General features: G+C 61.1%; 1 protein-coding gene across 2 annotated transcripts; it reads left to right on the forward strand.

The window, feature by feature from the left end:
* Positions 1–13: 13 nt before the first annotated feature.
* On the forward strand, positions 14–27,822 carry ESPNL (espin like). 2 transcript variants are annotated; one of them, XM_077869426.1, is made up of 9 exons: positions 14–307; positions 1,284–1,474; positions 2,795–2,981; positions 3,611–3,793; positions 11,962–12,093; positions 17,644–17,755; positions 18,760–18,872; positions 19,575–19,769; positions 22,504–27,822. In XM_077869426.1, the coding sequence occupies exons 1-9, from the start codon at positions 14–16 to the stop codon at positions 24,112–24,114; spliced, it is 3,018 nt and encodes a 1,005-aa protein (XP_077725552.1). In that variant the 3' UTR covers positions 24,115–27,822. The 2 variants fall into 2 exon arrangements, with proteins under 2 accessions (XP_077725552.1, XP_077725553.1); XM_077869427.1 differs by having other exon boundaries at positions 18,763–18,872.

Consider the following 27,822-nt stretch of genomic DNA (forward strand, 5'->3'; position numbering starts at 1 on the left):
GCGGGGCTGGAGGATGGAGGGGCAGCGGGCGCTCACGGCCGCCCGGGCCGGGGACCTGGCCACCCTGAAGCAGCTGCTGGACGCGGGTGCCCTGGGCCCAGGCATCGTCGACTCCCTGGGGGCGGGCCTGGTGCACCACGCCACCCGGGCCGGCCACCTGGCCTGCGTCAAGTTCCTGGTGCGGCAGGCCCAGCTGCCCGGCAACCAGCGAGCCCACAACGGGGCCACCCCGGCGCACGACGCCGCTGCCACCGGCGGGCTGGCCGAGCTGTGCTGGCTGGTGCGAGACGGGGGCTGCGGGCTGCAGGTGAGTGGGGGCGGCGGGGGCGGCGGGGGCATGGGCCATATGGGGCCCTCACCGACGAGGGAGCGAGAGCTGTGAGCCGGGTAATCGGGGCCCCTTGGGCCCCTGGGGCGCCGCAGCCCTGGGCTCTGTTTTGGGGACGCGCTCTGCAAACCTCGCGGCACAGGCCGTGGTGTCTGTGCCCCGCGCCCGCCTCACCCCGAGCAGCACAAAGCCCGTGAAAGCCAAGGCCGCCCCCTAAGCCACCGCGTGTTCCTCTGTGCGTCACAGGCAGCCACGTGCCCTCCCGCACCCTCCCCCACATCGGGGCGTCTGGCCTTGCCCGGGGAGGGGGGCGTGCCAGTGTGCCCATCAGGCCGGATCCCCCGGGCCTGTCTCCCAGGGGGCCTAGAACGGGGTCCGCAGAGAACCAAATGGGCTGTGGGCACCTGCTCGTACGACCGGACGCCTTGGTGGGCGACAGCACGGCCCCTCGGGGGTGGCGGGGGGTGGAAGAAGGGCCTCCAGGGCCCAGTGACCACCTTGCCAGTGGCCTTTCTACCCTCCGAGAAGTCGCACCGGGTCCCAGACAGGGAGGACTCAGTGGTCACAGCTCGGTGTGCAGCTGGCCCCATCGCTCTCCTCACGGCCCGAGGGGCAGCCGGGGGGCGGGCAGGTAGGGGCGCAGCCGGGGTAGGAGGCAGAGGCCCCGCGGCGGGGCCCAGGGCCTGCCGTGCGCGTGGGGGGCCAGTGGGAGCCGAGCACAGGCGAGGGCCAGGCCTGCCGGGAGGGAGGGCCCCAGTGCAGCAGGATCGGGGCTCTGGACCCAGAAGACCTGGACTTGTGTCCCGCCGCCACTTCCCTCCCGCAGGCGCCTGGCTCCGCTGCAAGGGAAAGAGCAGAGCTGTGGGGGCGGGGGCGGGGGGAGTGGGGGGGCGGCTCCGGGGTTCAGGGGGTGGGGGGGCGGCCCACACAAGCTCACTGCCGCCTGCCCCCACAGGACCAAGACGACTCGGGCGTCTCCCCGCTGCACCTGGCCGCCCGCTTCGGGCACCCCCTGCTGGTGCAGTGGCTGCTTCGGGAGGGCCACGCGGCCGCCCTGGAGACGCTGGAGGGGGCCCTGCCGCTGCACCACGCGGCCGTCAGCGGGGACCTGACCTGCCTGAAGCTCCTGGCCGCTGCCCACGGCAGGTGAGGGGCCGCGGAGCCGCCTGTGTGCGTGGGAGCGCTGGGCGCGGGGTGGCGGGGCAGAGGGGGCGGGCTGGTGGCCTGCGAGGTGGGCCCTGCAGGGGGCTCGCCGCGGAGTGGGGGGGCCGGGGCGTGGGCCGGGGCGTGGGCTGAGGGCCGATGAGACCCAGGAGGGCGGGGGACACGCACACCAGGTGCCATCGTCTAGCTGCGCCCAGAGGCGACGACGAGGTCCGGGAAGCTCCCTGTGACTGGGCAGGACCCCAGTTCCCCTGGCTGGGAAGCTGGGCACCCCCAAGCGCCCTGAAAGGAGCAGAGGCCCCCATCAGGTCGCCCGGATTGTCCTGCCGCCTCGTGCCCTCCCTGCACTGTTGGGGGGCCCCGTGCCACTGCCCAGAGTGGGTGGAGGGGCTCACGGGGAGTGGCAGCGTCGGGATGGGCCCGGCTGGGCGGGGGCAGCCTCTCCTCCGGTCCTGAGCCCGCACAAAGGGTGCCGAGCGCACAGTGATGGGCCTTCTGGGGGGCCTGCCCGGGGCCAGGTGTGGGCCTAGTGTCCACCCCACGCCTGACCTGGCCTTTCCCCCGAGTCCCCTTTCCTCCAGCCGTGCCTGCCTCTTCTCCCCCTGGGAGCCTCTTGCCTGGCGGGAAGCCTGGCTCTCGGGCTGCCCCACACTTGCTGCCCGACAAGGCCAGTTCTGTCCCTGGTCCTCCCGTCCCCCTTGGTGAAAGGCCTGGCCCCAGATCCCCGGGGGCGCTACAGTTTTTACAGTAGTTTCTACCATTTAAACCCGGAGACTTCACATCAGAACGCCCCGTGTGCACGCGATGTGTCCTGCCCTAGTGCCCCCGGCCCTGCAGCACCTCAGAGGCAAAGCGGGTGGGCAAATCCCATGACCTCTGTCCATCCACGCCAGGGCCTGGAATGCAGATGCCCGGCCTGGGCACTCAGGGCTAGCGTCCCGCTCGCGGTGCCCCCGTATGCGGAGCAGGCCTGGGCTCTGGAGGCTCGATGACCCGCCTGCCGCAAGCCCCGCTGGGCTGTTCACCTCCTAGCAAGCCCCAGCTCCGTGAACTGCCGAAGGGCTTGATGAGCGTGTGCAGAGCTGGAATCCTGGGGGAAGTGCTGCTGGTGCCCTTGGGCAGTGCACACCCTGTACAACCCTACAGGCGACCAGCCAGCGGCCCCTCAGCCAGTGAGGGGGGCTGGGCACAAATAGGCCGGCCAAGTGCTCGGACTCCCCTCCCCTCGGCCTTTGGTTGGAGCAGCCCCCGCCTCCTGCAATCCCCCACCGAACACGCCCTGAACCTCACCTTCCCTGACAGCGGCGTGAACCGGCAGACATGCAATGGGGCCTCCCCGCTCTACCTGGCCTGCCAGGAGGGACACCTGCATCTGGCCCAGTTCCTGGTGAAGGACTGCAGTGCCGACGTGCACCTGCGTGCCCTCGATGGTGTGAGCGTGCTGCACGCTGCCGCTGCCCGCGGCCACTACTCGCTCGTCGTCTGGCTGGTACGTGGGGGCGTCGGGGGGCAGGAGGCTCCAGGAAGGCTGGCAGCTGCTCCTTCCCCAGCCCCAGAGCTGCCTCCGAGCAAGCAGGGCCTGGCTGGGGTGGGGCTCTGCCTCTCTGGGCTCAGTCCCAGGGAACCTGGGGACCCACGGGGCCGTGGGGAGCGGGACGTGCCTGGCTGTCACTCTGAGCACCCGTGTGTGCCGGCCCAGCCTGGGGCTGCAGGTTTGACTGGCAGTGGCCCCGCAGCACAGCGAGGACGCGCAGCAGCGCCCCCGGGGATCTGGGGAGCCCGTCCCCAGGACTCCCGCAGGGTTTCCTGGTGCTCGCTTGGAAGCCGCACGGGGCACCGGGCACCCGGCATCTGCTCCTGACCCTGACCTTTCGGCCACTCGCTCCTGCGGCGCTGCTCAGAGCCCCCGGCCAGTCCCCGCTCTCTTCCCTCCAGGACCCGTGAAAGGCTCCTTTGGGCCTCTTTCTGGAAGGAAGCCCCAAGACCAAGGACACAGGCTGGCCCAGGGTGGGGGGCGCCTCCCACTTCTGTGCCAGGCCCCTCCCTGCCATGTGCCCCGCCCAGGAGGCCCAGGAGCCGTCAGCGCCTCAGCCGGTGGTCCTCCCCCACGTCCCCCAGGTCACCTTCACCGACATTGGCCTGACAGCTCGGGATGACGAGGGGGCCACAGCCCTCCACTTCGCGGCTCGAGGCGGCCACACACCCATTCTCGACCGGCTCCTGCTGATGGGCGCACCGGTTGTGACGGACTCCTGGGGTGGGACCCCCCTGCACGATGCAGCAGAGAACGGGCACGTGGAGGTAAGATGGGCGAGGTGGGGGGCTGCGCAGGGGGGCCCCGGAGCCCCCGGAGCTGGCAGGCCTGAGGGCTCCCCATGCCCGGGCTTCCTGGGAAAACATCCAACCCGCTCAGCAGCCCCGCGGGAGAGCTGTCATGGGTCCCCCTCCGCAGATGGGCCAAGTGAGGGAACCAGACTGTCTGCCTGGGAGCCAAACCCGTGCCTGCCTGGTGCGCAGCCCTCCCCTGCACAGAGGCTCCGGCCTGCGTCGGGATAGCCCTGGGCCGCTGCGCTCTGCGGAGGGCCCGGGAGCAGGGCCGCGCGGGGGGCAGGCTAGCCCTTTCCCATCACCCAGGAGATGCGGGGACTCACGTGGCCCAGGCCCTTAGGAACCAGACTTGGCAGGGGTGACGTTTGAGTATGTGAGGTCCGACACTGAAGGGAGGTAGACACAGCCACCGGCCCCCGGCCCCCCGCGCACTGACCTCACACAAAGGCAAGGCCAGGTGGAGAGCAGAGGGCAGGGCTTCTCGGCCTGCGCACCCACGGGGCACCGTCTCCCGCCTCCCCGGCGCCCGGGGCGCAGCCTGCTGCAGCCCTGAGCCACGTGCCAGGCAGGGCTCGTCACAGGGAAGGGTTTTACTGAGATGCCACTGAGTGGCCCTTGGGGTCCAACCCAGAGCATGCCCTGGTCCCGGAGGCCCAGCGTCAGGGGTCAAATAGGGTAAAGCGCAGGAGGAGAGTCCGGGAAGGCGCTCGCTCCTTTTGAAGAGGGCGAAGGAGACCCCATCGGGCTCAGGACAGCACTGATGAGAATGGTCCCTCTCGGGCTCTCCATCCTCCCCACCCTCCACCCCAGCCACCCTCCCTCTCTCCTCCTTCAGACACCACACAGCCCTGCAGGCTCGCTCCCCGCCCCCCCGGCTCCCCACTTCCCACCCCTACCTAGACAGGGAGGGGGGCAGCGGGCGGGAGGGCGGGGTGAGCCTCAGGCGGGCCGGGCCCATCCTCAGCAGGCCTGGTAGGAGAGGGTGAGTCTGCACACGCCCCTGCAGCCGCACAGCTGTTTGTCCCGCCACATTAGGACAGGGACCCCGAGTCCAGAGGGACCCGAGGAGCCCCAGCCCGGCCAGAGAGTGCGAGGTCTGCATGCCCCTCGGCCACCACTCCCTCTGCCGCTGTGTCATTTAAGAGCAAGCCAGAGATGTCAGCACTGTTTTATCTAGAAACACTTTAGCAGACATCTCCAAGAGATAAGGGCTCCTTTTGTTTGGTTTTGTTTTTTTATCACAGTTTGAGGCTGTTATCACACCTAAACACAGTCCATAGTGAGGTCCTGCTGTCATCTCAGGTCCAGCCGGCTGATTGTGTCCAGCATGTGCTTCCCTGATCGCACCGTAACCAGGGGGCTGAACAGGAGCCATACACTATTGATTTGTCTGTTGAGTCTGTTAATCCATCAACAGTTCCAGAAATATACTTCGTCCAGGAAACCTAGGATTATGCTTAATCTCCCCTGCAACTTTATTTTTTTTTAAGATTTTATTTATTTATTCATGAGAGACACAAAGAGAGAAGCAGAGACACAGGCAGAGGGAGAAGCAGGCTCCCTGCGGGGAGCCCAATGCAGGACTCGATCCCAGGACCCCGGGGTCACACCCTGGGCCAAAGGCAGGTGCTAAACCGCTGAGCCACCCAGGGATCCCGTCCTCCACAACTTTAAATTCTTGTTTTAGAATAGTTTAGGATTATTTTAGATTTGTGGAACCACTGAGACACTAGTACCAGGCAGAGTCCCCCTAGATCCGCATGCATTTCCCCCTATCATTAGCAACTTAATTACCATGGCATATTTGTCACGATTGATGAACCAAAACTGCTACTATATTTCTTCTTTTTTAAAAAAAAATTATTTATTTATTCATGAGAGACACACAGAGAGAGGCAGAGACACAGGCAGAGGGAGAAGCAGGCTCCCTGCAGGACTCGATCCCAGGACCCCAGGGTCACGCCCTGAGCCAAAGGCAGATGCCCAACCACTGAGCCACCCAGGTGTCCCTGATACAGTATTTCTAACCAAAGTCCATACTTCATTCAGATTTCCTTTGTTTTTTAAATATTTATTATTTATTTTATGGGGGAAGGGGGCGTGTGCTCAAGAGTAAGCATGAACAGGGGAGGGGCAGAGAAGGAGGGACAAGCAGCCTCTCCACTGAGCATAGAGCCCAACTTGGGGCTCAATCTCATGACTCCCACACCAAGACCTGAGCCAAAATTGAGTTGGACGCTTAACTGACTTAGCCAGCCAGGCGCCCCCAGATTTCCTTAGTTTTTACCTAATATCATTTTTTTCTGCTCCAGAATTCCCTCCAGGATACCACACTACATCGAGTCCTCAGGTCTCCTTAGCCTCCTCGGCTGGGACAGAGTCCCCTCATGTTTAAGAATAAAAATTTGGAATAAAGAGCTTATGTCCTAGCAGCTTCCAAAGGGAGCAATGATTGTTTAGCATGTTTTTGTCTTATTATGTCACAGTCTTTATTCTTTGAATGGTGTGAATTATGCCAATTACTTTTTTAGTTGAGGTAAAAAATATGTAACATAAAATCTACCCTCCTGGGGCACCTGGGTGGCTCAGTCGGTGAAGCATCTGCCTTCAGCTCAGGTCATGATCCCGGGATGGAGTCCTGGATCAGGCCCCCCACTCAGCAGAGAGTCTGCTTCTTCCTCTGATCCTTCCCACTTTTGTGCGCTCTCTCTCTCTCTCTCTCTCTGTCTCTCAAAGAAATAAATAAAATCTTAGAAAACAAAACAAAAACCTTACCCTCCTAAGTGTACAGTGCAGTGATGCTAACTATGTGAACATTGTTGTCCAGCACAGCTCCTGGTTCTCATCTCTCAAAACCGAAACCTGGGCCCCATTAAACATCCCCCTGCTCACCCCTCCTCCAGCCCCTGGCGTCCACCTTTCTACTTTCTGACCCAATGAGTTTGGCAACTCTAGGAACAGCATATGAGTGGAATCAGACAGTTTTTATCCTTTTATCCTTATTTCACTCAGCACCACATCCTCAAGTTTCATCCGAGTTGTAGCAAGGCACAAGAATTCCTTCCTTTTTTTTAAGGCTGAATCATATTCCATTGTGTGGATGGACCTCATTGCCTCTATTCATTCATCCACCAGGGGACACTGGAGTTGCTTTTACCTCTTGGCTATTGCGAACAATGCTGCAACGAATATGGGTGTGCAAATATCTCCTCGAGACCTTTCTTTCTACTCTGATTACTTTTAAAAATGTTGAACCAACCTTGCATTCCTGGAGTAAACCCAACCTGATCATGAAATGTTACTTCTATATTGCTGTATTTAGTTTGCTAACATTTTGTTTGAGATTTTAGATGCGGTGCATGATGCTAGTGCAGTGGTTCTTGAAGGTGTCTGGATGTGGGGAATCTCCAGGACAGGTTGAAAAGAACCCAACACCCAGGTTCCACTGGCCCAGAGATCCTGGTTTGATTGATCCTGGGTGGAGCCCCCAGGTATCAGGACTCTTTACTGCTCCCCAGGTGGTTGTGATGTACAACTTCAAGAAGTATCTGTGTGAATAGCATTAGCTGAGCTAATCTAGAAAGAATTCTTAGAGATGATGGTTCTTACAGTGGTGATTTGAACATGGGAAGGAGTGGGGTTTCTGTTCAGAGAAAGAGGGCTAGACATGGTCAGAGTCTAGAGCAGAGCAGAGAGCAGGAGCTAGGGCTGGCAGTGAGGGGTCACTGGTGACAGCATGGAGCTCATTTTAATGCTGCATCAGGAGGCTGCTGTGAGATCTCCAGAGGAGGGCTGTTTGGAGGAGGGCATACTGGAGGAAGTTGCCGTAAGATGGAGTATGGTCTGGGGCTCTGAAGATGAAGTGGAAGAGGAAACGATGGGAGACAAGTGTAAATAAGGTTCTCTCAAGGTTCCGATAAGTGGTTTTAACTCACCAGTGGTTCTCTACCTAACTTAACGTTGCCGCTAATTCAAGAAGCGAACTTACCACTGAGTGTTGTAGGAGTTCCTAGAGGCATTTGGAGTATGACTGCCTTAGTTGACTTTCTGCTCCTATGACAGGGGCAGGTGAGTGCTGGTTTATTCATCAGAGCCTCTGATGTCTGTTCACTCCTCTCCATTCAGATACTCACCCATCCGACACAGTTATGGAGCACTTGCTCAGGACATGACCAAGGATTCAAGAACCACAAGAGTATATTTGGCTCTCAGGGCAGTACCCTGTGCAGTGGGTGTTGGAAATTTCAGGGCTGTTTTTTGGTTGTTACAGTAATTGAGGAGCACGTGTGGTGGAGGGGACACCAGGGAACCTGCTATTCCCCAGGCGGTCCTGCAAATGACAGAAGAGTCCCATGCCCCACACAACTTCCCAGTGGATCAGACATGCACGTAGGTGGAAAACCTGTTTATAATGACCCGAGCTTTGAACCCAACTCAAGCGTACATAATTATCTAATTTTTGGACCTAAATTTAATTATTATATACACACACCTTAATATTTTTCATAGTGTCATAGTGTCATAAGACTTTTCCAAGAATGGTCCTGCTGTATATGTTGAGGGAAGATAGTACTTTGTTTTTTATTTTCTTAAGGTTTTATTTATTTATTCATGAGAGACAGAGAGAGACACAGAGACACAGGCAGAGGGAGAAGCAGGCTTCATGCAGGAAGCCTGATGTGGGGCTCGATCCCAGGACCCCGGGGTCATGACCTGAGGCAAAGTCAATCACTCAACCACTAAGCCACCCAGGCATTTCAGATGGCATTTTGTTTTATTTAGCATTTTACCATGAACCATTACTCACTGTGTGGCAAAGTGGCAACACCAGTCTCCTGCATAACTCTCAGATCTGCAGCGATTCTACAGACAGTACACTAGAGGATGCTTTTTCAAAGTGCTTGTAACCATGATGCTCATTTAACTATAAAATGAGCCTGTGTCAAAGATTTTTATTTAACTCATTAAGAAGAAAGCAAGTAAGTCATATAACCAGGAGTAAACAAACAAACATTTCACAGGTAAGGAATAATGAAGTGAATTCACAAATAGATGCAAAACCAGTCAGTATTGACAGGGACACAGCTGACTACACTCCACTGCACACATTTTGTGTTGAACCTTTCTCTGGACAAGAGTCATTTGTAATATGAACATTTTTGGGCAACTTGCAGAGTAGTTGGCTCTAAGGCAGTGAATGAAGGGGGAAATAACCAGAAGTCTCAGCAGGACACTGAGTAATCCGTTTTGTCCACTTGAGTGCCTTTCTCAATTTTTCATGATACAGACATCAGATTGTCTTTGGCGCAGCCATGCCCAAATACTCACATAGTAAAATGCATGCTTTTTAAATTATAAATTATTTCTTTTCTCCTTTATATTTGAGTATAATAGTAAGTATTTAAAAATTGCTTGGGCAGGCAAATTTCATTATCAATGGGGTTCGTGTTAGAATAGTGAATGGGCTGTCTGGAAATATTTCTAATAAAAAGAGGGCATTGGGACTGATGGCAGGGAGGACCCTGAGCCAACTTACCCTCCAGATGTCTTCCAGCCCTGCATTGTCCTGTGATGCTCCTCTGTCGAGGGTGCCAGTGAAGATCATAGGCTCTTAGAGCCATTGCTGTGAATCCAGGAGGCCCCACTTCCTAGCAGCATGACCTTGAAGAGGCTTCCTGTCCTTTTCCGTGCCTCGTTTCCTCTTGTGTAATGAAGGCACAGTAATAAACCTCACAGGGGGACATTGGGACTGAATGAGTGGTCCTTGTGTCACTCCAGAATGGTGCCTAGTGCAGTGAGGTGCATGGGAAGGGCTCGCTTCCCCATCTCTTGGACAAACCTTCTCCAGGGTGTGAGCGGGATGGTCTCCAGCAGCCCCCAGCTCTCCGTATGATGGGCTTGAGCTTTGCAAGGTACAGCGTAGAGACCAGTGGCAAGAAAGGGAGCAGGAAAGCTTGCAGGGTGGGGATGAGGCTGGAAAGGGGATGGGGTCACCATATTTAATGTGTTTTATTTCTGCAGTTAAAAAAAAACCCATTTGACATGGTTGTGTTCCATTCAGTCAAGAAATAAAGGCTTATTTAAACGTATCCACAAATTTACCACTTTGTCATCTTCATTCCTCCTGGCATCTCTGGCCTTCCATATGGAATCGCTTGCCCTCAGTCTGAAGCCAATGCCTCAGCTGTTTCCTCAGTGTGGGTGTGTTGCTGGCAAATTCTTTGTTTCCTTTTGTTTGCCTGGAAGCACCTTTATCTCATTATCAGTATTGAAGGATATTCTTGCTGGGTATAAAATTGCTCCTTGGAAATTTCCACTTCTTATCCTTTAGTGCTGGGAAAATGTCATTCATTCATCACCTTGTGGCTTCTACGAAGAGGTCAGCTGAGAGGGACCACTGTTTTGAAGATAATCATTCTTTCTCTTGTCAATTCTAAGGTTTTTCACTTTGGTTTTCTGCAATTTCACTATGGATATGACCTGAAGTGGATTGTTTTTTATTTCTCCCACAAGGGATTGCTTGAGCATCTTGAACTTGTGCTTTAGTGCTCCCATAAGTATTGCAAAATTCCCAGCCACTAGCCCTTCAGATGTGACTCCTGCACCCATTCTGTTTCTCCTCTCTTTCTGGGGTTACTATTATATGTATTTCAGACCATCCTGTGTCAACGGGTGTTTCTGCTTTTCTGCTTTTTATTTTTTTGGTCCATGCTGCACCTAGTTTGCTGCCTCTGACCCATTTTCTGTTCACTCATTCTACAGCTTCAATTTTTAACTTGGTTGTTATTCATATGTTCCTGACCTACTAATAGTCATTTTTCAAATCTACCGTGTCACTTTTCAGAGTGTATAATTCCATACCTAAATTTTCAAGCTTGACTTTTATTGCCTTGAAAGCAGTAAGCACAGTTGTGTTCCATCTGTTAGTGCTTGGGTCTGTGGGTCTATTTCCTTGTGGGTTGGGTCTTCTGGTTCTTTTTCTGGTATCTTCTTTCTTTGTGCTCCTGGCTTCATCTGACTGTATGCTGGAACTTGTATTTGATAAACAACTTTTAGGAGTCATGTGAAGCCCTGGATGATATCTTAGTTGCTTCTGATTGTCAGGTACACATGGGAACTGTGAGAATGGGACCTTCTCAGTCCACATTCAGGGTCAAGGTTCCTTGGGCCCCTGAGTGAATGAAAGGAAGCAGAAGGCTGGATGGCTTCTGGTTTACCTTTACTCTGAGGGTAGAGCCCTCAGCCCCCCAGTGCTAGGTGATAAATCAGAGCCCACCTTTAGAGGACCCTGAGCTTTTCTGGTCTCCCAGAAAAGGCCATGAGGCTGCCATGAGGCTGTCAAAAGAACCGCTGAGGATATAGCGATTTCTCCTGCATCGGCCTACTCTTAGGACAGAAACACTTCTGAGCGCTGGGTTTATCCCTCCAGATTTTCCATGTCTTCTGAGCTTGGCCTGGTCATTCCTCACTTCCTTGTTGCCTCTTTGATGCTTTAGGAAGGTGACTTTTACATTTAGTCCACATTTTATGTTGTCCTTTTATGTTGTTGGACTTGTTTCTCGACTCCCTGATGGGGTCCATCTGCCCACCTGTTTTGCTGCTGGCACAGCCACCTCACAGATTTGCAGACTTCAATCTCAGTCATCTGTAATCATCCACCTCTGCTCAAAAATCCAGCAGTAATCAGGCCATATAAACAGAAACCAGTTCTTTTTTTTTTTAAGATTTTATTTATTTATTCATAGAGACAGAGAGAGAGAGGCAGAGACACAGGCAGAGGGAGAAGCAGGCATCATACAGAGAGCCCGATGTGGGACTCGATCCAGGGTCTCCAGGATCATGGCCCGGGCTGCAGGCGGCGCTAAACTGCTGCACTACCGGGGCTGCCCCAGAAACCAGTTCTGCGTTTAGAGCCCAAGGCATAAACTACTAAAGCAAGGTCAGGATCAGGCTGCCTAGCCAGGATGCTGGCCGTAACACCTACTTACCAGCTGGGCCTTGGGCAAGGTCCTTAGCTGTTGGTGGCCTCAGTTTCCCATCTGTGGGATGGTACAGCATGGTGCCTGCCCCCCATCACACCTGCTGGATGCCATGGGCATAGGCAGGTGGCACAATGGTCACAGGAGTGCCCCTCCCTGCAGTGCTGCCAGACGCTGGTCTCCCACCACGTGGACCCTTCACTACGAGATGAAGATGGTTACACGGCGGCAGACCTAGCAGAGTACCATGGACACCAGGACTGTGCCCAGTTCCTGCGGGAGGTAGTCCGGCCGGTAAGCGTCATAGTCCCCACCCATCCCCGGAGGCTGGGGCAACGGGGCCACCTGCTTCCCTGACAGCCAGGTTATGGAGAAAGCTCACTGTGAACATCATGCTATTCTTAGGAAAGGGCTCTCAGGCCAGAACAGAGCCAGTGCCTCAAGTCAGCTGGCTGAGTGTGGGACCGGGCAATGGCAAGGGCTGTGACAAGGGTCATGACAGAGCCATGATGGGGCTGCAGCAGGAGCTGCGATGGGCCACGGCAGGAACCATGGCAGGGTCCATGACAGACCCTGGGCCAGGGCCATGACAGTGGCCAGGTTGTTCCGGGACTAGGGCTGGGCTTGTGGCTGGACCTTGGTGGGAGCGCCTGGTGGGGGAACATTGTCAGATGGAAGCTAGGCCAGGGGTGGGAGCAGGGCCCTGAGTCTTCAATGAGGTGACCCCAGTAAGGCAGGGCCAGCCCCCTAGCCGTCCAGAAGGCAGCAGGTTCCAGTCTTGGTGCTCCCATCTTGGTGTGACCCTCATGGCGCCACACCTCGCTAAGCCACTTCCCCATCCATAAGGACAAGGATCTCATCTGTCCTGCTGGCCCCACCCCCAGCACATGACAGGTCACCACAAGCATGTGTTTGATGATCAAATGGGTGTGTGAGCAAATGGATGAACACAGACAAGTGGGTGGGTGGATGGGCATTCTTGTGGGTGAAGTAAGCAGTATGGTCTGTGTGGAGCCAGTCCCCCAAGACCCTCACACCTGTCCCTGTCCCCAATCTAGTCCTAGGGAGCTGCTATGACAAATTAGTCCCAACCTGCCACCCTTTTGGAAAGTGTCTCTGGGATCACATGGCCCCATTTCCAGGTGAGAGCACTGAGGTCCACAGAGGAGACCCCTGCCCCTTGCCAGATCTCACTGGGGGGCTGCTGTGCCTCTTTTTCCCTCGAGAGCATCCAGGACCAACTGAGGCAGAGCTGCAGTCCTCCTTGGTCCTAGGCCCGTGGGACAGTTGTTACCCCGCTGCTGGCAAGGGCCTCTTGTCTGCATTACCCGAAACCCACATATTTTTGGCTCAGGTTTGCGGAGTTTGTGGGATTCGGCGGGTTCCCAGTGTAGCGGGCAGAGCGTCACGGGCCACAGGCTAGGAACGTCCCAGCCCCCCTGGGTCCCTACAGCCCCTGTGCGGTCACGGGGCCCAACCTGGAAGCTGAGATCAGGAGGCGGGGTGGGCGCTGCTCTGCTGTGCAGCCAGGCCTGGGCCTCCTGCCTCGGCCCTCACCCCTCCATCCCCAGGCCCCAGCACATCTGCTGGACGCCCCTGGCCACGTCGCTCAGCTTGGTTGGGGGGCTGGGTGCTGGGTGCTGTCCTGACGGCCCATCTCAGGCTGTCCTCGCTGTCTCCCCAGTATCACCATGGGATTGAGACAGCATTCTGTTCTCTCGGGATTCTCCAAACCTGTCTGGGCTGACCATGCGGCCCCCGCCCCAGCCTGCAGACCGGCAGTGCCCAGCCCGTCCACACACCCTGGGCTCTGGAGGCTTCCTGCTGCATCTGCAGGGGGCTTGCGGAGCCTGTGTGGGACTCAGGGTTATGCCAGGCCCTCACCACTGGCTGGCACGCCACGCCGCCCACCCCGCCACCTGCCTCACAACGCAGGCTTGGCTCCGCGGGAGGGCAGGGTGTCAGCTGTGGGTGCCCAGGCTGGGGAGGGGGGTGCCGGGCGCTTAATGCAATATTGATGGAAATGCAATATCCAGAGGTCACCGTGCCGGCCTCTTCCCACGCTGCGCTCAGGGGAGGTGGTGAAAGCCACACACCGCAGCCCACACCCGTCCCCGGGGAGCGAGGCCGGACGTGGTGGTGAGACCTGTCCCGTGGGAGATGCCCCGTCACAGATGGGGCTGCAGGACCTGCGTTCACCTGCTGTCCAGGGTAGGCCCTGCCCGCGGCTCAGGGAGGCCAGGCCCTGCCTCGACCGCCCCACATTGGCCTTGGCCACGTCTTCCTGCTCCCTGGCCCTCGAGCACCCCTCTGCACAAGGAGGGGTTGGGCCTCTCTGACCTGGGTGGGCAGGGGCTAGTGGGGCAGGTGCCTGGCGGCTGGGCTCCTGGCCACAGGGCCGGGTTTCAGTAAGGTCCTGGCCAGGGGGTGGCGTTTGGGAACAGCCACCCTGGATGGCGAGCACGGCCCTCCAAACGAGGGGAGCCAAGCCCCCCAGCATCTCCCACAGCTTCCGGGCTGCCCTGCCTGCCCTGAGGCCTGTACGAATGCCCACCAGGGTGGGAGAGGCTCTTCTGGGCCGGGGAGTGCTGGCAGGTCCGGAGTGTCTCCGAGCCTCAGTTTCTCATCTGTGCAACAGGATTGAAGAGTCTTGTGGCAGGAGATGCTCATCAGGCACCCAGCGGGTGCTCATTCCCTCCCCTCGGTCCAGAAGGGCTCTGGGACCCTTTCATCTTAGCTGGGGAAGCGAGGCCCAGAGGGCAAGGGACTCCCCTGGGCAGCCTCCGCTCCAGAGGGGCGGGGCCCGGCTGCGGGGCCAGTAACCGAATCTCAGCCGTGGGGACCGGCGCCCGGCGCCCATCTGTGGGTCATGATTTTCTCAGCCCGGGTGGCGTTACAAGCCTGTAACCCGGCTCACCAAGCTGTCCTCGATGTATAATGCATGGCGGGCCCGGCGTTGCTCAAATCTCACCAAAAACACAGGGAAGGAGGCGGCGGGCCATGGGAAGGGCGCCAGCCGGGGCCCAGCTCACCGCCCACCTCGGGGCAATTGCCCGATTTGGGGGCCAGCGCACGCCCAGCCGTCGGGACAGCGGTCAGAGCCCAACACCTGAGCTCCTTCAGCTCCTTGCAACGTGGCAAGGGTCAGGATGTGGGACACGGCAGACAGGGCCCGGTTAGGATCCCAGGTGAGCACCGTGCCAAGGAGCCCGTGAGGTCTGAGCCCCACCAGTGCCCGGCCCTGCCAGGGAGCCTCCGGGATTTTCCTCTTCCTTACAGGTGGGGAAACTGAGGCCCAGGGGATGACTCCCCCGAGAGGGTGTGGAGCAGGAGAGTGGCCTGAGGTCACCCGGGCCGCAGGGGCGAGTCCATCCCCCTGGGCCCCAAACCAACTTCCTGCCTCTTGGGTCTCCCCCCGTCGGGTCCCAGCATCATGCGATTTGGGTCCAGGTGGCTGCCGCGCTCACGGGAGGTCCGTGTCACAGCTAAGGACCACTGAGCTGGGGCACCCGCGTCAGTTAGTGACCAGTGAGGGCCCTCGGGGTCCCTCCCTCCAGATGCAGCCCTGACGTACACATAAAGAGCAGCCGGGGCTTCGCATCCTTGGTAGGAGTTCGAGAACCCCCACCAGTGCCAGGGCCCCCCTGCCCCAGAGGCCCAGCCATCTGCCCGCCTCTACTGCTGATGCCCCTGGACCGAAGGAGCAGTGACTCGAGGGGCTCCCGGAGCAAGGACTGGGGTCTCAAGTAAGATTCTGACCCAGCAATACCACTTCCCAGCTTTGGGGTCTTGAAGAAGCCCTGCTGCCCTCTGGAGCCCTGGTCTCTCCGTCTGTGTCCCGGGGGCTACATCGCGGGGGATGCACCTCTGCCGGCCCCTCCCTCTCCCGGGACCCAGGGGTCTCAGGTCTCACCCACATCCCCAGAGGGTCTGCTCACCTGGCCCCTGTACTGTGGAGGGTTAAGGTGCCACGGTAAGGGATCCCGCACCCAGCCCCAAGCCCGCCGGGCCACCTGATCCGGCCTTCAAATATTAATGCGACACCTCCCACTCCCAGCGGTGGCAGCTGGGACAAGCCCCGACAGCCCGGGTGGCTGCAGCCCTGCCTCTGTGGGTCCCCCCGGCCACGGAGCGCCGGGGCTCCTGGGCTCCCCACACGGACTCCAGGAAGGACTGGGCCGTGAGGTGCGTGGTGGCCAGGCCGATGGGGTGTCAGGCGGTGCTCCTGCCCAGGGGCCACAGTGGGCGGAGGGTCCCGGTTGGGAGACGAAGAGAGGGGCTGAGGCAGTGGGTGTGGGTCAGGGGTCCTCCTGAGGGCACCCCCGAGCTGGGGTGGCCACCTAAGCTCTGTCCTCCTTGCCGGGAGGTGGGACAGAACGAGGGACACTCAGAGAGGCCAAGGGGCTTGCCCCAGCAGGATGGGCCCTGCACGCCAAGGGCCAGGGCAGGAGCCCGCGGGCTTCTTGTTCAGAAACGATGGAGGGTTTCCGACGGACGCAGCGGAGCAGCACCCTGCGCTGCAGCACGGGCCCCAGGCTCCCGACGCGGGCAGGCCCACCGCCCTGGGCTCCGGGCTCCCGGCACCGGCACAGCCGTGGCCCTACGAGCCGGGGGTGCAGGCCGGGGCAGCCACGTGTCGGAGGACATCAGAGTGATGGTGGCACGGCCAGGACCCCGCGAGTCCGCCCTCCAGGAGACGGGTTGGCTGGATTTCAGCTTTCAGCTTTAAACCAAAAAGTGACGAGCCTGGCTGGGTGTTCGCCTGGAGAATCCCTGCTCCCTAAGGAGGGACAGGCTGCGGCGGGAGGGGGCACAGTCCCACTGCTGACAACCCCCGCGGTGTCACGGCAGCCTGACCCGACTTGCGAGGCTCTCGGAGCTGAGCTGGGGAGGACGCCCAGGTCAAGGGCTCCTTCTGGCTGCGACCAGTCGGTGCCCAGAGGCGGCGGGGAGGTGGCCAAAGTCAGGTCTATGCCTTGCCCCGACATGGGGTAGCGCGAAGGGGTGAGTTTTGGGAGCCCCTGCAGTGCTGGGGGGTGATCTTGGTGATCTCTGTTTCCAAGTGGCCTTGGGGAGGGAGCGGCCTGGACGCTGAACGATGGTCCTGGGCGCAGCACCACCGCTCTGAGGTGTGGCCACAGCCACACGGCCCCTGCTTGGGGGTCCCTGCTTGGGGTTCCAGTGTCTCACCATGCTCCCCATGCCCGTCGGCCGGACCTCTGCTCTCCCGTCAGAGGGGGCCGTTCCAGGCGGTTGGTCTCAGCACAGAAGTCGGGGACAGTGAGGAAGGGGTGTGCACGTGCACGAGTGTATATTTGTGTGCGCGTGTATGGGTGTGTGCAGTGCACGCATGTGTGTTCCACACATGTGCACGTGTGTTGTGTGTGTATACGAGCATGTGTGCGTGTGCATGTGTGTGTGCACCCATGTCTCATAAGGCCAGAGAGAGGTGAGCACAAGCTGGACGCCCGGCCCTCACCCAGACCTGGAGCTGCCGGGTTAAGCTGCCTCCAGAGAAAGGCTGTGAGCGAGGCCTTTACACGGGGGTCACCTGGCCGTGGTGCTGGCAGCAGTGAGTGATCAGCTGGCAGCTGATCGCACACTCAGGGGCTGTGTGAGGGCCCTGGTCACCAGCACGGAGGGGGTGCAGAGACACAGGCGGACAGAGGGAGGGTACCGTCCTCCCTCCTCACACTTACCCCTCTCCGAGCTCTGTTCCAAGATGCAGTCTCTGCCCCCACCCGGGAGACCGGCCAGGACTCGAGGCCCCCCACCACCTGCCAGTAATGCTGCTGCCCGAGGCCCACCTGGGCCCCCTGCTGACCGGCTCTGTCTCCCCCCCAGGTGCGGCTCCTGATGACGCCGCCGCCGCTGCCCTTCCCCCCTCCTCCGCTGTCAGCCGCGAGGGACTCCCCAGAGGACGGAACAAGGGGCTCGGGGCTCCGGAGCCCCACCTGTGAGTACACATCTCCAGGGAAGACCGGCCTGGACCATGGGTGCCAGGAGTGGGCGCTGCCGGCCTCACGTCTGAGGTCCCTCCAGGGGGTGGGCCGGGGGAGCAGCTGACTCCAGGAGCCGGCCCGCAAGACAGGGCAGGGCCGGAGGCATCCTCCATCACGCAGCCCCAGATGCGCCCAGATTTCCTTCATTGCCTCGGTTCCTTCTTTAGAGTGAGGATCCACATTTTCCATGACGGACACTTGTAATTGCAATTAAATGGCCCCCTGCTCCGCCCTGCGGGGTCCCTCTGTGAGCCCTGAGCCCCCAGGGCCTGGCTGTCCTGCGGGGCGCTCATCCCCTCTCTGGGCTTGGGCTTGTCCAGAGGTAAATCTCGAAGGTCAGGTCCCTGGGGCCCCCAGCAGCTGGAGCACCCGTGGGCCAGCAGACGCAAGCAAGTCACTGGCTCTTAGGGAATCGGGACCATTTTTAGCAAAATGAAATGGAAAACCATGGGAAACATCAGCAGGCACCATATCCGGGAGGGTTAGAGCCTCTTCATGGCCTGGGGTGTGGTTATAGAGTCCCAGGGGGACTGTGTGTGTGTGACACGCAGGACGTGTTTCTCCACTGCGCTGTGGCCCCGCTGTGCATGTTGGCAGTTGGGGGAGGGGCAGGAAGAGGAGAGCTCTGATCTTTTGCCGATGGGGCTGCATTAGGTCCCTAGACCCCCGGACCCTAATCCTTCCCACCACCCTCCAGGGACAGGGTGCGGGGTGGGCTGGGGGGTAAATGCAGGCTCTCTAACTGGCCAGGCCCGGGGAGCTCCACAGGTGCCCAGGGACACCCAGCGATGAGTAAGTCTGCCCGGGGCCCCGGGCACTTTCTGGGGGACTGGCTGGGTCTTCGGCTCCAAGCCTAGGGGCCCTTCTGGAAGCCCAGTGCTGCCCCAGGTCCAGCGTTTTCTACCCCTGTCCCCTGCTTTCCTGGGGAAGCCCTGTGACTCGACTTCCCTCCCCTCAGCAGTAGTGACTCCCGGCCCCTGGCCTGGCCAGCCTGACCAGCCTCTTCCAAGGGAGCAGACGGTCCGAGCAGCATCCCCACGGGTCAGCACCAGCACCGTGGCCGTCCCCACGGTACGCCCCCACCTCCACATCCCTGTCTCCCCGCCTCCCCAGCCAACCCTCAAAGCCCCACTGGCCTCCCGTCACAGAGTCCCGTGGGGTCCAGGCCAAGTCACCTCTGGGGCAGAGATGCAGATGTCAAGGGGGCAGGGGGCCTGGAGTCTACCCCCCTCGTCCTGAGGGGCTCCCACCCAGACCAGGATCCACTGGAGGAGGCCAGCACCCCTTTCTCCTTTTCTTTCTGGGCATGAGGCCATTATAAATCCAACCCATCATTTCCTTGAATGGGTCCCAGGAACTCTCAGTCCCTGAGATGTTCTGTGCAAGTCTGGGAAGTGCTGCAAAGTGCTGCCTCTCTTGGAGAGTTACAGTGCACACACTAAAGGCTCTGACAAGTCCTGCAGTTCAGAATTGGCCACGAGACTTTGTCTATGTAACTGTACCCCAAACGAGTTTGCCCGTCCACATGGCAACCTCCTCTCTCTCTGCCACGTACATAAGGGGAGGAATCTCTGGCTGCATCTCTGAGCCAGCGATCCCCCCACGCACATACCTGGATCCCACAGCCCACACGGGGAATCCTGGCCTTCAGAGGCAGACGCATACCAGGCTACGCCCTCCTCCCCGGGCCTTGCTCACCCCGTGTGCCCTCTGCACCGGCCGGAGGGGGGGGGTCCCCTGGGGGCTCTGAGTGACCAGCTCTAGTCTGCACAGGGCGAGGACATGGCGGCGGGGGACGCCCCAGACTGCCTGGCGGCGCTGCAGCTGCACAGGCTGCCCTCGGGCGACCTCGACGGGCTGGTGCCCACGCGGGACGAGCGCGGCAGGCCCATCCCCGAGTGGAAGCGGCAGGTGATGGTGCGGAAGTTGCAGGCGCGCCTGGGCGCAGACCCCGCCCCCCAGGCCCAGGTGGGGCCCGGTGGGGCCGGACGGGGCGGGAGAGGGGGCGGGGCGGGGGGAGGGGAGGGGCCGGAGGGAGGAGAGGGGGAGGGGCTAATGGGAGGGGAGGGGGCGGGGCCGGCGGGAGAGGGGGCGTGGCCTGTGGGAGAGGGGGCGGGGCTGATGGGAGGGAGAGGGGGCGGGGCCGGCGGGAGAGGGGGCGGGGCCTGTGGGAGAGGGGGCGGGGCTGATGGGAGGGAGAGGGGGCGGGGCCGGCGGGAGGGGATGGGGGCGGGGCCTGCGGCAGAAGGGCGGGGCGGGAGGGGCGGGGCGCGCGGGAGGGGGCGGGGCGAGGCCCCGGGTAGAGTGGCAGCGGGCAGGAGGCTTTGTCCGGGCAGGTAGACGCGGAAGGTGGGGAGACCCAGGCAGCCCACTGCGTGCCTCTCTGCAGCCCCAGCTCCCTCCTCTGGCGGACGGTGAAGCTGCACCCGATCAGGGAGCTGGGAGCCTCTTCACCTGCGCAGGTGTTACGGCCACGTGTCCTTTTGTCTAACGCTTTTCATCCCCCTCTACCTTGGGCCAGGCCCTGTTCCTGACAGCGAAGGGGACCGGCCCTGCCCTCCCGGCCCGTATATTCCAGCAGGAGAGACAGGGTGATTGGGCAGCTGCACTGGTCCTTGGGGGCGGGGCGGGTGATTCCAGGAGTCATGGAGAGAAGCAGAGCCCCACAAAGAGGAGGGGGTGTTCCTTATGGGTGCTCAGGGGCAGCCTCTCTGGGGAGGTGACCTTGAGCAGAGGCTAGGAAGAAATGAGAGAGGACCCTGTGAGAACCTGGGGCAAGTGATTCCAATCAGAGAGAACAAGTGCAAAGGTCCTGAGGCCGCCGGAGGGAGGACCAGAGAAGGCTGGTGCCTCGGAGCAGAGTGAGCGGGGTACGATGGGCAGAGGTGAGGTCAGAGAGGGACCAGGAGGGTATTACAGGACTGCTTCCCATCAGGCCGCTGGGGAGCCTTTGGGAATCTGAACAGAGAAGCTGTGATTTGACTTGAGTGGTAGCAGGTCCCCCTATAGCTGTCGTGGGACCTAGAGGGTGGGATTCCGTCTGAATGATGTGTGTTCTACAACCTTTGGTCTAGAGCGGCCCTGTCCCACCACGCATGCCAGCCACCTGTGGCCATTTCAATTAATTAAAATGAAACAAAAGTCAGGCTCCCGCTCCTCAGTCCCATGAGCCACATTCCATTTCTGTAGCCGCAGGGGACTGATGGCTACGCGACATCTGTCAGCCCCGAGTGTTGGACAGTGCTGACCCGGCGAGAGGGAGTGGGGTCCCAGCCTTTGGATCCATGCAGCTCTGCCCAGGGCCCTGGGCCTGCTGGGCCACGGGATCAGAACATATCAGGGCAGAGCACTGCCCGGCACCAGGCCGACCCAGGCCTCCCTCAGGGGGCTCTGAGGTGTACCTGGGGGCTCTGAGCTCTAATCAGGGGGCTCTGAGGTGTATCTGGAGGCTCTGAGCTGTATCAGGGGGCTCTGAGCTGTATCAGGGGGCTCTGAGGTGTATTAGGGGGCCCTGATCTGTATTAGGGGGCTCTGAGCTGTATCAGGGGCTCTGAGGTGTATCAGGTGGCTCTGAGCTGTAATCAGGGGGCCCTGAGGTGTACCAGCGGGCTCTGAGGTGTAATCAGGAGGCTCTGAGTTGTAATCAGGGGGCTCTGAGGTGTAATCAGGGGGCTCCGAGGTGTATTAAGGGACTCTGAGCTGTATCCGGGGGCTCTGAGCTGTATCTGGGGCTCTGAGCTGTATCTGGGGGCTCTGAGCTATAATCAGGGGGTCTAAGCTCTATCAGGGATCTCTGAGCTGTATCAGGGGCTCTGAGCTGTAATCAGGGGGCTCTGAGCTATATCTGGGGCTCTGAGCCGTATCAGGGGCTCTGAGCTGTAATCAGGGGATCTAAACTGTATCCGGGGGCTCTGAGCTGAATTAGGGGGTTCTGAGCTGTATCTGGGGGCTCTGAGCTGTAATCAGGGGGCTCTGAGCTGTATCTGGGGGCTCTGAGCTGTAATCAGGGGGCTCTGAGCTGTATCAGGGGCTCTGAGCTCTAATCAGGAGGCTCTGAGCTGTATCTGGGGCTCTGAGCTGTATCTGGGGGCTCTGAGCTGTAATCAGGGGGTCTAAGCTGTATCAGGGGGCTCTGAGGTGTATCCGGGGGCTCTGAGCTGTATCTGGGGGCTCTGAGCTGTAATCAGGGGGCTCCGAGCTGTAATCAGCCTGGCACAGAGTCCCCGCCCAGAGAAGCCCAGCTCAGGGATCCTCTGTGTCTGTCTGTCCCCCGGGCCATGACATGGAGGGCAGGGCTGGATCCTGGAGCCAGGGCAGCCACGAGGAGACCCCAGAGCAGAGTGGTAGAGGCTGCCCTCTTTGGGGGCTGCTCCCCAACCACAGAAGGCTCTGGAGCCTGGTGGGCGGGCCTGGGAGGGCTCTGAGGAGACAGATCCTTTGGACTGAACAGTGAGGACATGAGACTAGGGGGATGAGAGGACTGGGCCCCACAGGGCAAGTGGCTGCCCTGAGCCCCAGGCTCGGGACTGAGGCTGGCCAGTCTCCTCATTTATACTGTAAGTCCAGGCAAGGCCCAGCTGGTATTTGGGGGCTGGGTTGGGGTCCTCAGGAGCGCCTGCGGCCAGGCCACCCTTGGGGGCCCTCTCCCTGCGGCGATGCTATGTGGGCCCCAGCCCCTCTGACCTGACGTCTCTGTGCCCAGGGTGACAGCAGGAGCGTGGGCCCCGCGGAGCAGGCGGCCTGGCGGTACTCGCAGACCCACCAGGCCATCCTGGGCCCCTTCGGGGAGCTGCTCACCGAGGACGACCTGGTGTACCTGGAGAAGCAGATCGCCGACCTCCAGCTGCGGCGCCGCTGCCAGGAGTATGAGAGCGAGCTGGGCCGGTTGGTGGCCGAGCTACAGGCCCTGCTGCCCGCTCCCCTGGTCAGCATCACGGTCAACAGCCACTTCCTGCCCCGGGGGCCGGGACCAGAGGGTGAGGAGGCCCCCGCCCCGGTGCCCGAGCCCAGGGGCCCCCCGGGGGCCTCGGAGGCCCAGCCCGGCGAGCAGCCCCTGCCCTTCTGGTGCGGCCACATCGCCCGGCTGGTGCGCAGCATGTCTCTGCTGCTGAAGGGCATGAACGGGCTGCTGCAGAGCGAGGAGAAGCCGGCGGGCCGGGCCCCCCAGGAGGCGCGCACGGAGGCCCCCGCCAGCGCCCCCCGGAGCGCAGCACAGCGCGAGATCCAGGAGTGCGGGGTGTCCGTGCGGACACTGCGCGGCCACTTCGAGGCGGCTCCCGGCCCGCCCTGCGCCCCAAACCCAGGCCCCTGTGAGGCAGGAACCCCGCCTGGCCAGTGCCCGAGAGGCTGCTGGCCCTCAGCCCCGGCCCCCAGCGGCAGCGGCGGCCCAACGGGAGCGGCACCCGGGCCGGGCGACGCCGAGGAGGCCAGCGACTCGGGCATCAGCTGCGAGGAGGCCCCGTCCGAGGCGGGGGCCGTGCCCAGCCCCGACCTGGCCAACCTGCGCAAGGAGCGCATCGTCATGCTCTTCCTCAGCCACTGGAAGAAGTCGGCCTACACGCCGGCCCTCAGGACGGCGGCCTGCAGGACCCTGGACGCCCGCCGGGCCAGGCCGCAGGCGCAGGAGGCTGCCGGGGGCCCCGGGGGCCCCTCCCCGCCGCCCGGCGAGGGCCCCCGGCTCGGCCACCTGTGGCAGCAGCGGAGCATCATCGCGCACCTGCTGGGCAACTGGAAGGCCATCATGGCCCACGTGCCGGCCCGGCAGCTGCGGCGGCTGAGCCGGCGGCCCCGCGGGCCCCTGTCGCCCGAGCAGTTCCTGCCGCACGTGGACGGGGCGCCCGTGCCCTACGGCAGCCTCACGCTGGACCTCTTCATGCTCGGCTACTTCCAGCTCCTGGAGTGCGACCTGCCGGCCGAGGAGCGCAAGATGCGCCACCTGCTCTGCTTCGAGGTCTTCGAGCACCTGGGCGCCCACGGCTGGGAGTCCGTGCGAGCCTTCCACAAGGCCGTGACCGACGAGGTGGCCGCCGGCCGCCGCGCCTGGACCGACGGCTTCGAAGACATCAAAGCCCGCTTCTTTGGCTCCAGCCGCGGTCCCGCCTGGGACCCCGAGCCCGGCCGCAAGTCGGGCCTGACGCCCCTGGGGCCCCTGCCTCCCGCCGCCGCCAGCGGCAGCCCCGAGCCCCCCGCGCAGAGGCCCGGGTCCGGCGGCCAGAGGCGCAGCTTCAACAGCGAGGACATCTGCGGCTACATCGACCGGAGCTTCGCCTTCTGGAAGGAGAAGGAAGCCGAGATGTTCAGCTTTGGAGAGTGAGACAGCCGGGCGGCTGCCTCGGGGAAGGCGACGGGGTGGTTTGGGTTTTCTCTGCTCTTTTCCCCTCTGTCACCCACCTGGTGGCCAGGTGAGCCCCGTGTGCTAACACCCGCCTCCGGCTCCGCCCCGATGGGCCCCTCTGCCACTGGGCGACTGGGAGTCAGAATCCTCACCGAGAACCCAGGAGGCCCCGCCCGCCCCCCAGGGGGCCCTGGAGTTAGAGGACCCGCCTCCCAGCCCCGGGGCCCCGCCTTGTCCTCGGCACCGGGGTGCTAGCCCGCTTCCTGGGGGCCTCCCTCCAGCGCCCGGGCTCCTGCTCTCCCACCCCGCGGTTCCTCCAGCGCTGGTGCCCCCCGCCCACAACCAGAGCCTGCGTCTGCCTCCCCCACCCCCGTGACCTTGGGCCACGTCCCTTCACCTCCCCAGGCCTCTGTCCCCGTCTGTCCCCATCTGTGACGTGGGAGAGCTGGCGGTTGGCGAGATCGAGATTCGATGGGCAGCGGCCTTCCTGCCAGGCCCTCCCAGTCTCTGGGCTGCAGCGAGGCCCACACTGGGGCACCTGCAGTCAGTGCAGCCACTTGCTGTCACCTGCTGTCAGCTTTGCTGCTGCGCCCTGCTCCCACTCCAGAGCATCTGGCCCTGAAAGGAAGGCTCCGTGCGGGCCTCCTGTCCTGTACCCCAGGGCCCACCTGCAGGCTCAGGGGACGGGGCGTAGGAGCTCTCCCCAGAGAGGCAGGGGCTGAAGGGGAGAAACATAGGTGAGCTGTGCAGTGGCCCCGTCAGGCGGGGTATGGGGAGGAGCTTCCAGCATCTTCCCCCGGGAACCCCTCGCCACAGCCGTGGTCCCTTGGGACAGGGGTGCCCTGCAGTGCCCTCCCTGCCCACAGCAGAGCTTGGAGGGTGGCACGCAACTTGTCAGATGGAGCACAGAGCCCTCCCAGCCAGCTGCGAAGGTGGGGCTGTGGGGTCGGGGCTGCCCAGGCCGGGAAGGGAGGCGGCTCAGGCCGGGCGCTGTGCCCTCCGTAGGGCGGTTGGCTACTCAAGACCCCTGGTCCCAGCCAGACTTCACGATCGTGCTTGCTGGGCGTGGTGGGTGCCCGGTCCCCAGTCCTGGCCACGTCCTTGGCCTCGCAGAGCCGCCACATCCTCATCTGCGGAAGGGGTGTAGCACTGCCCTACCCCCTCCCAGGGCCACAGACCGGGTGTGCGAGGCCCCCCGGGAGGGGCTCCGACCCGAGAGGGAGCAGGTTCTAACGAGCGGGGTGCCACCTCCAGGCTCTTGGACCCCAAATGTGACTGACGGAGCCAGATGAGAGCCGGGCTGCCCAACACTGTCACTGCCTGGACCCAGCCGGTGTCACAAGGTGCCAGACACCCCGAGGTCTCCTTCGTTCCTCGTGTGCCACCTGCAGGACCATGTTGTTCCCAGGGCCTGGCAACAGGGGGGCCGGGGGGGGGGCAGCGGACTCAGGTCAGAGGTGGTGCGGGCCCAGGGTGCTCAGGAGAGCCCGGCATGGGGCCAGTGCAGCTGACTTGGGGTGTCCCTGCCCACTCCCTGTGGCCTTGGCCACATCTCTCCAGGGCCTGGGGGCCTGGATCTCCCAGCGGCGGGGTGAGAGCAAGGCCAGCAGGGGCCGCCCCCCACCATCCTGGGTCCCAGGGAGACCTGGGGTCAGGGTGTGCTGCCAGGAGAGGGGTGAGGTGGTGGCTCAGACCCAGATATGAGGCCTGGGAGGGGGGAGAGGGCGCCTCTGCTGGGCACCCTGGGGTGACTCCCCAGGTGCCCCTCTGCAGACTCTGCTTCCCAGGGGTCTTACAAAAACATGGTGTCTGGGCAGCAGCCCCAGGAATTCCGAGTCCCTCAGCCGGGGCCTCTGTCCCCATCTGGGTGGGGGTGCTGGGAAAGCTGGGGTGTTTCTCTAAGACGTTCCAGGTCCTGGCAACCCCCAGCCCACTAGCAGCTCACCTGTGGGCAGCAGGTGTTCCTGCAGGAAGGAGTCAGAGGCTGACCCCAGCAAGGCCACACTCTCAGCTCCGGGGCCTGTTTGGTGCCTGCAGGCCTGTCGTCCCATTGGCACAAGCCCCACAGCCCGTTCAGAGGCGCCCAGAGCCGCAGACTTCGGTGAGGGGACCGGGCACGGGGAGGTGAACTTGTTCACGGGGCAAACGCAGGAGCCTCCCCCAGCAAGCTGGCAAAGCACCGGGGAGGGACCACGTCTCTGTCCCTGGCCTGTACATGTGTGCGGGACACATGCAGACAAAACGAAAGGGGTATCAAAGGTGCTGAAGGAACGTCACCGTTTTCCTCATGACTCAAATGAACGTGGCTAAGGACGCGGCTCTTCGATTCCCACTGCACAGGTCGAGTGCAGACTCAGTCTCTTCCTCCTCCTTTTTTTAAATGACTCCGAAGTTCACTTGCAAGGAACAGTGAACAAAGACAGCGTCCGAGGCCCCAGGGCCCCCGTCCTGAGAGCACACCTGTGTGCACCTCCTGCCCCATACGGCGGCGTTCGACAGAAGTAGGCAATGAAGACTCCCATCCTCCTCGCTCGCTAACCGCTGGGGAAAGCCCAGGGCCGAGCCGGGAGCGGCCCCGCGAGGGAGGCCCGTGCAGGGAGGAAGTGAGCCTCCCGCCCCAGTCCAGCCTTCGGATGACGACTGCTCCCGCCGACCCCGTGGCGCCCACTAAGGACAGATCCCGAGGCAGAACCACCTGCGAAAGTGCTCCCAGAGTCAGGAAACTGCCCGAGATCACAAGTGTTTGTTGTTTGAAGACGCTAGACTTGGGGCTCACTCGTTACGCAGCGACAGATAACTAATACAGCACACGGGAAGCTTGAAGTAGAAGAGCCACGGAGAGGCATTTCAGGAAGGGAGACGTCAGAATTGTAGAGCAGAAGCCCAGCAAGCACGGTGGTTCCGGCCCCCAAAATACGTGTTGCTCTGACCGACACACCAGAACCTGGAAAGCTGAGATGCCTCACACAGAAACCACTGCCCTCAGAGAGGTGCCACCGCGAATCCGTGGTGGAAAGAAGGAATTTCAGTAACATTCCCGATAGTGCTGGCAAACTATTTGGCGGGGGTGGGGTATATGACCTCATGGCAGCCCCTGCCCAAAATAAGTCCCGGATGGAATAAGAGATATTGTAAGCAGACGACGACGAGGGGGTGGGCAGCCCGACGGTGCCAGGACGGGTGCAGGGGACCGTGTTCCATCCTGCCGGGGGAGCTACCCCCGTCCTCCGTGCTAGGCCTCCCTGTGGTAGGTGCATCGAGCTGTAAGGACGAGCGCTCACTTGGACTTGGTGACTTCACCCTCTGAATCTGTGCCGGGGAAAGAATCACAGAGGCGGCCCCAGATTATTTATCATAGTCCCAAATGACACAACCCGAATGTCCATTAATAGAAGTGACGGGATGTCCCTTCGAATTCTTAAGGTGTGATACATCCCCAGTATGATGAAATTTAAGATCGTATTCTCAACGACCGGTCGCGTCAGAAACGCTGGAGATGTACCATAGAACCATAAAATAAGACGCGCCCGCACACCCGCAGCCGCCCTCGCATGGACACGGGTGAGACTGTTAACGGTGATTGTCTTTCCCTGGTCGAAGTGTTCGGCTTCATCTTTTCCTGTGTTTTCCAAACGCTCCACAGTGAACATGTTATTTTTATCATCATAAAAAGAAACAAACAGCGTA

Source organism: Canis aureus, chromosome 24, assembly GCF_053574225.1.
Source record: "Canis aureus isolate CA01 chromosome 24, VMU_Caureus_v.1.0, whole genome shotgun sequence".
NCBI lineage: Eukaryota > Metazoa > Chordata > Mammalia > Carnivora > Canidae > Canis > Canis aureus.

Coding starts and splice junctions, on each gene's coding strand:
- ESPNL (XM_077869426.1), top strand. CDS start 14: ATGGAGGGGCAGCGGGCGCTCACGGCCGCCCGGGCCGGGGACCTGGCC. Junction 2,982..3,610: donor ACTCGCTCGTCGTCTGGCTG/GTACGTGGGGGC, acceptor CACGTCCCCCAG/GTCACCTTCACCGACATTGG. Junction 19,770..22,503: donor ACCCCGCCCCCCAGGCCCAG/GTGGGGCCCGGT, acceptor CTCTGTGCCCAG/GGTGACAGCAGGAGCGTGGG.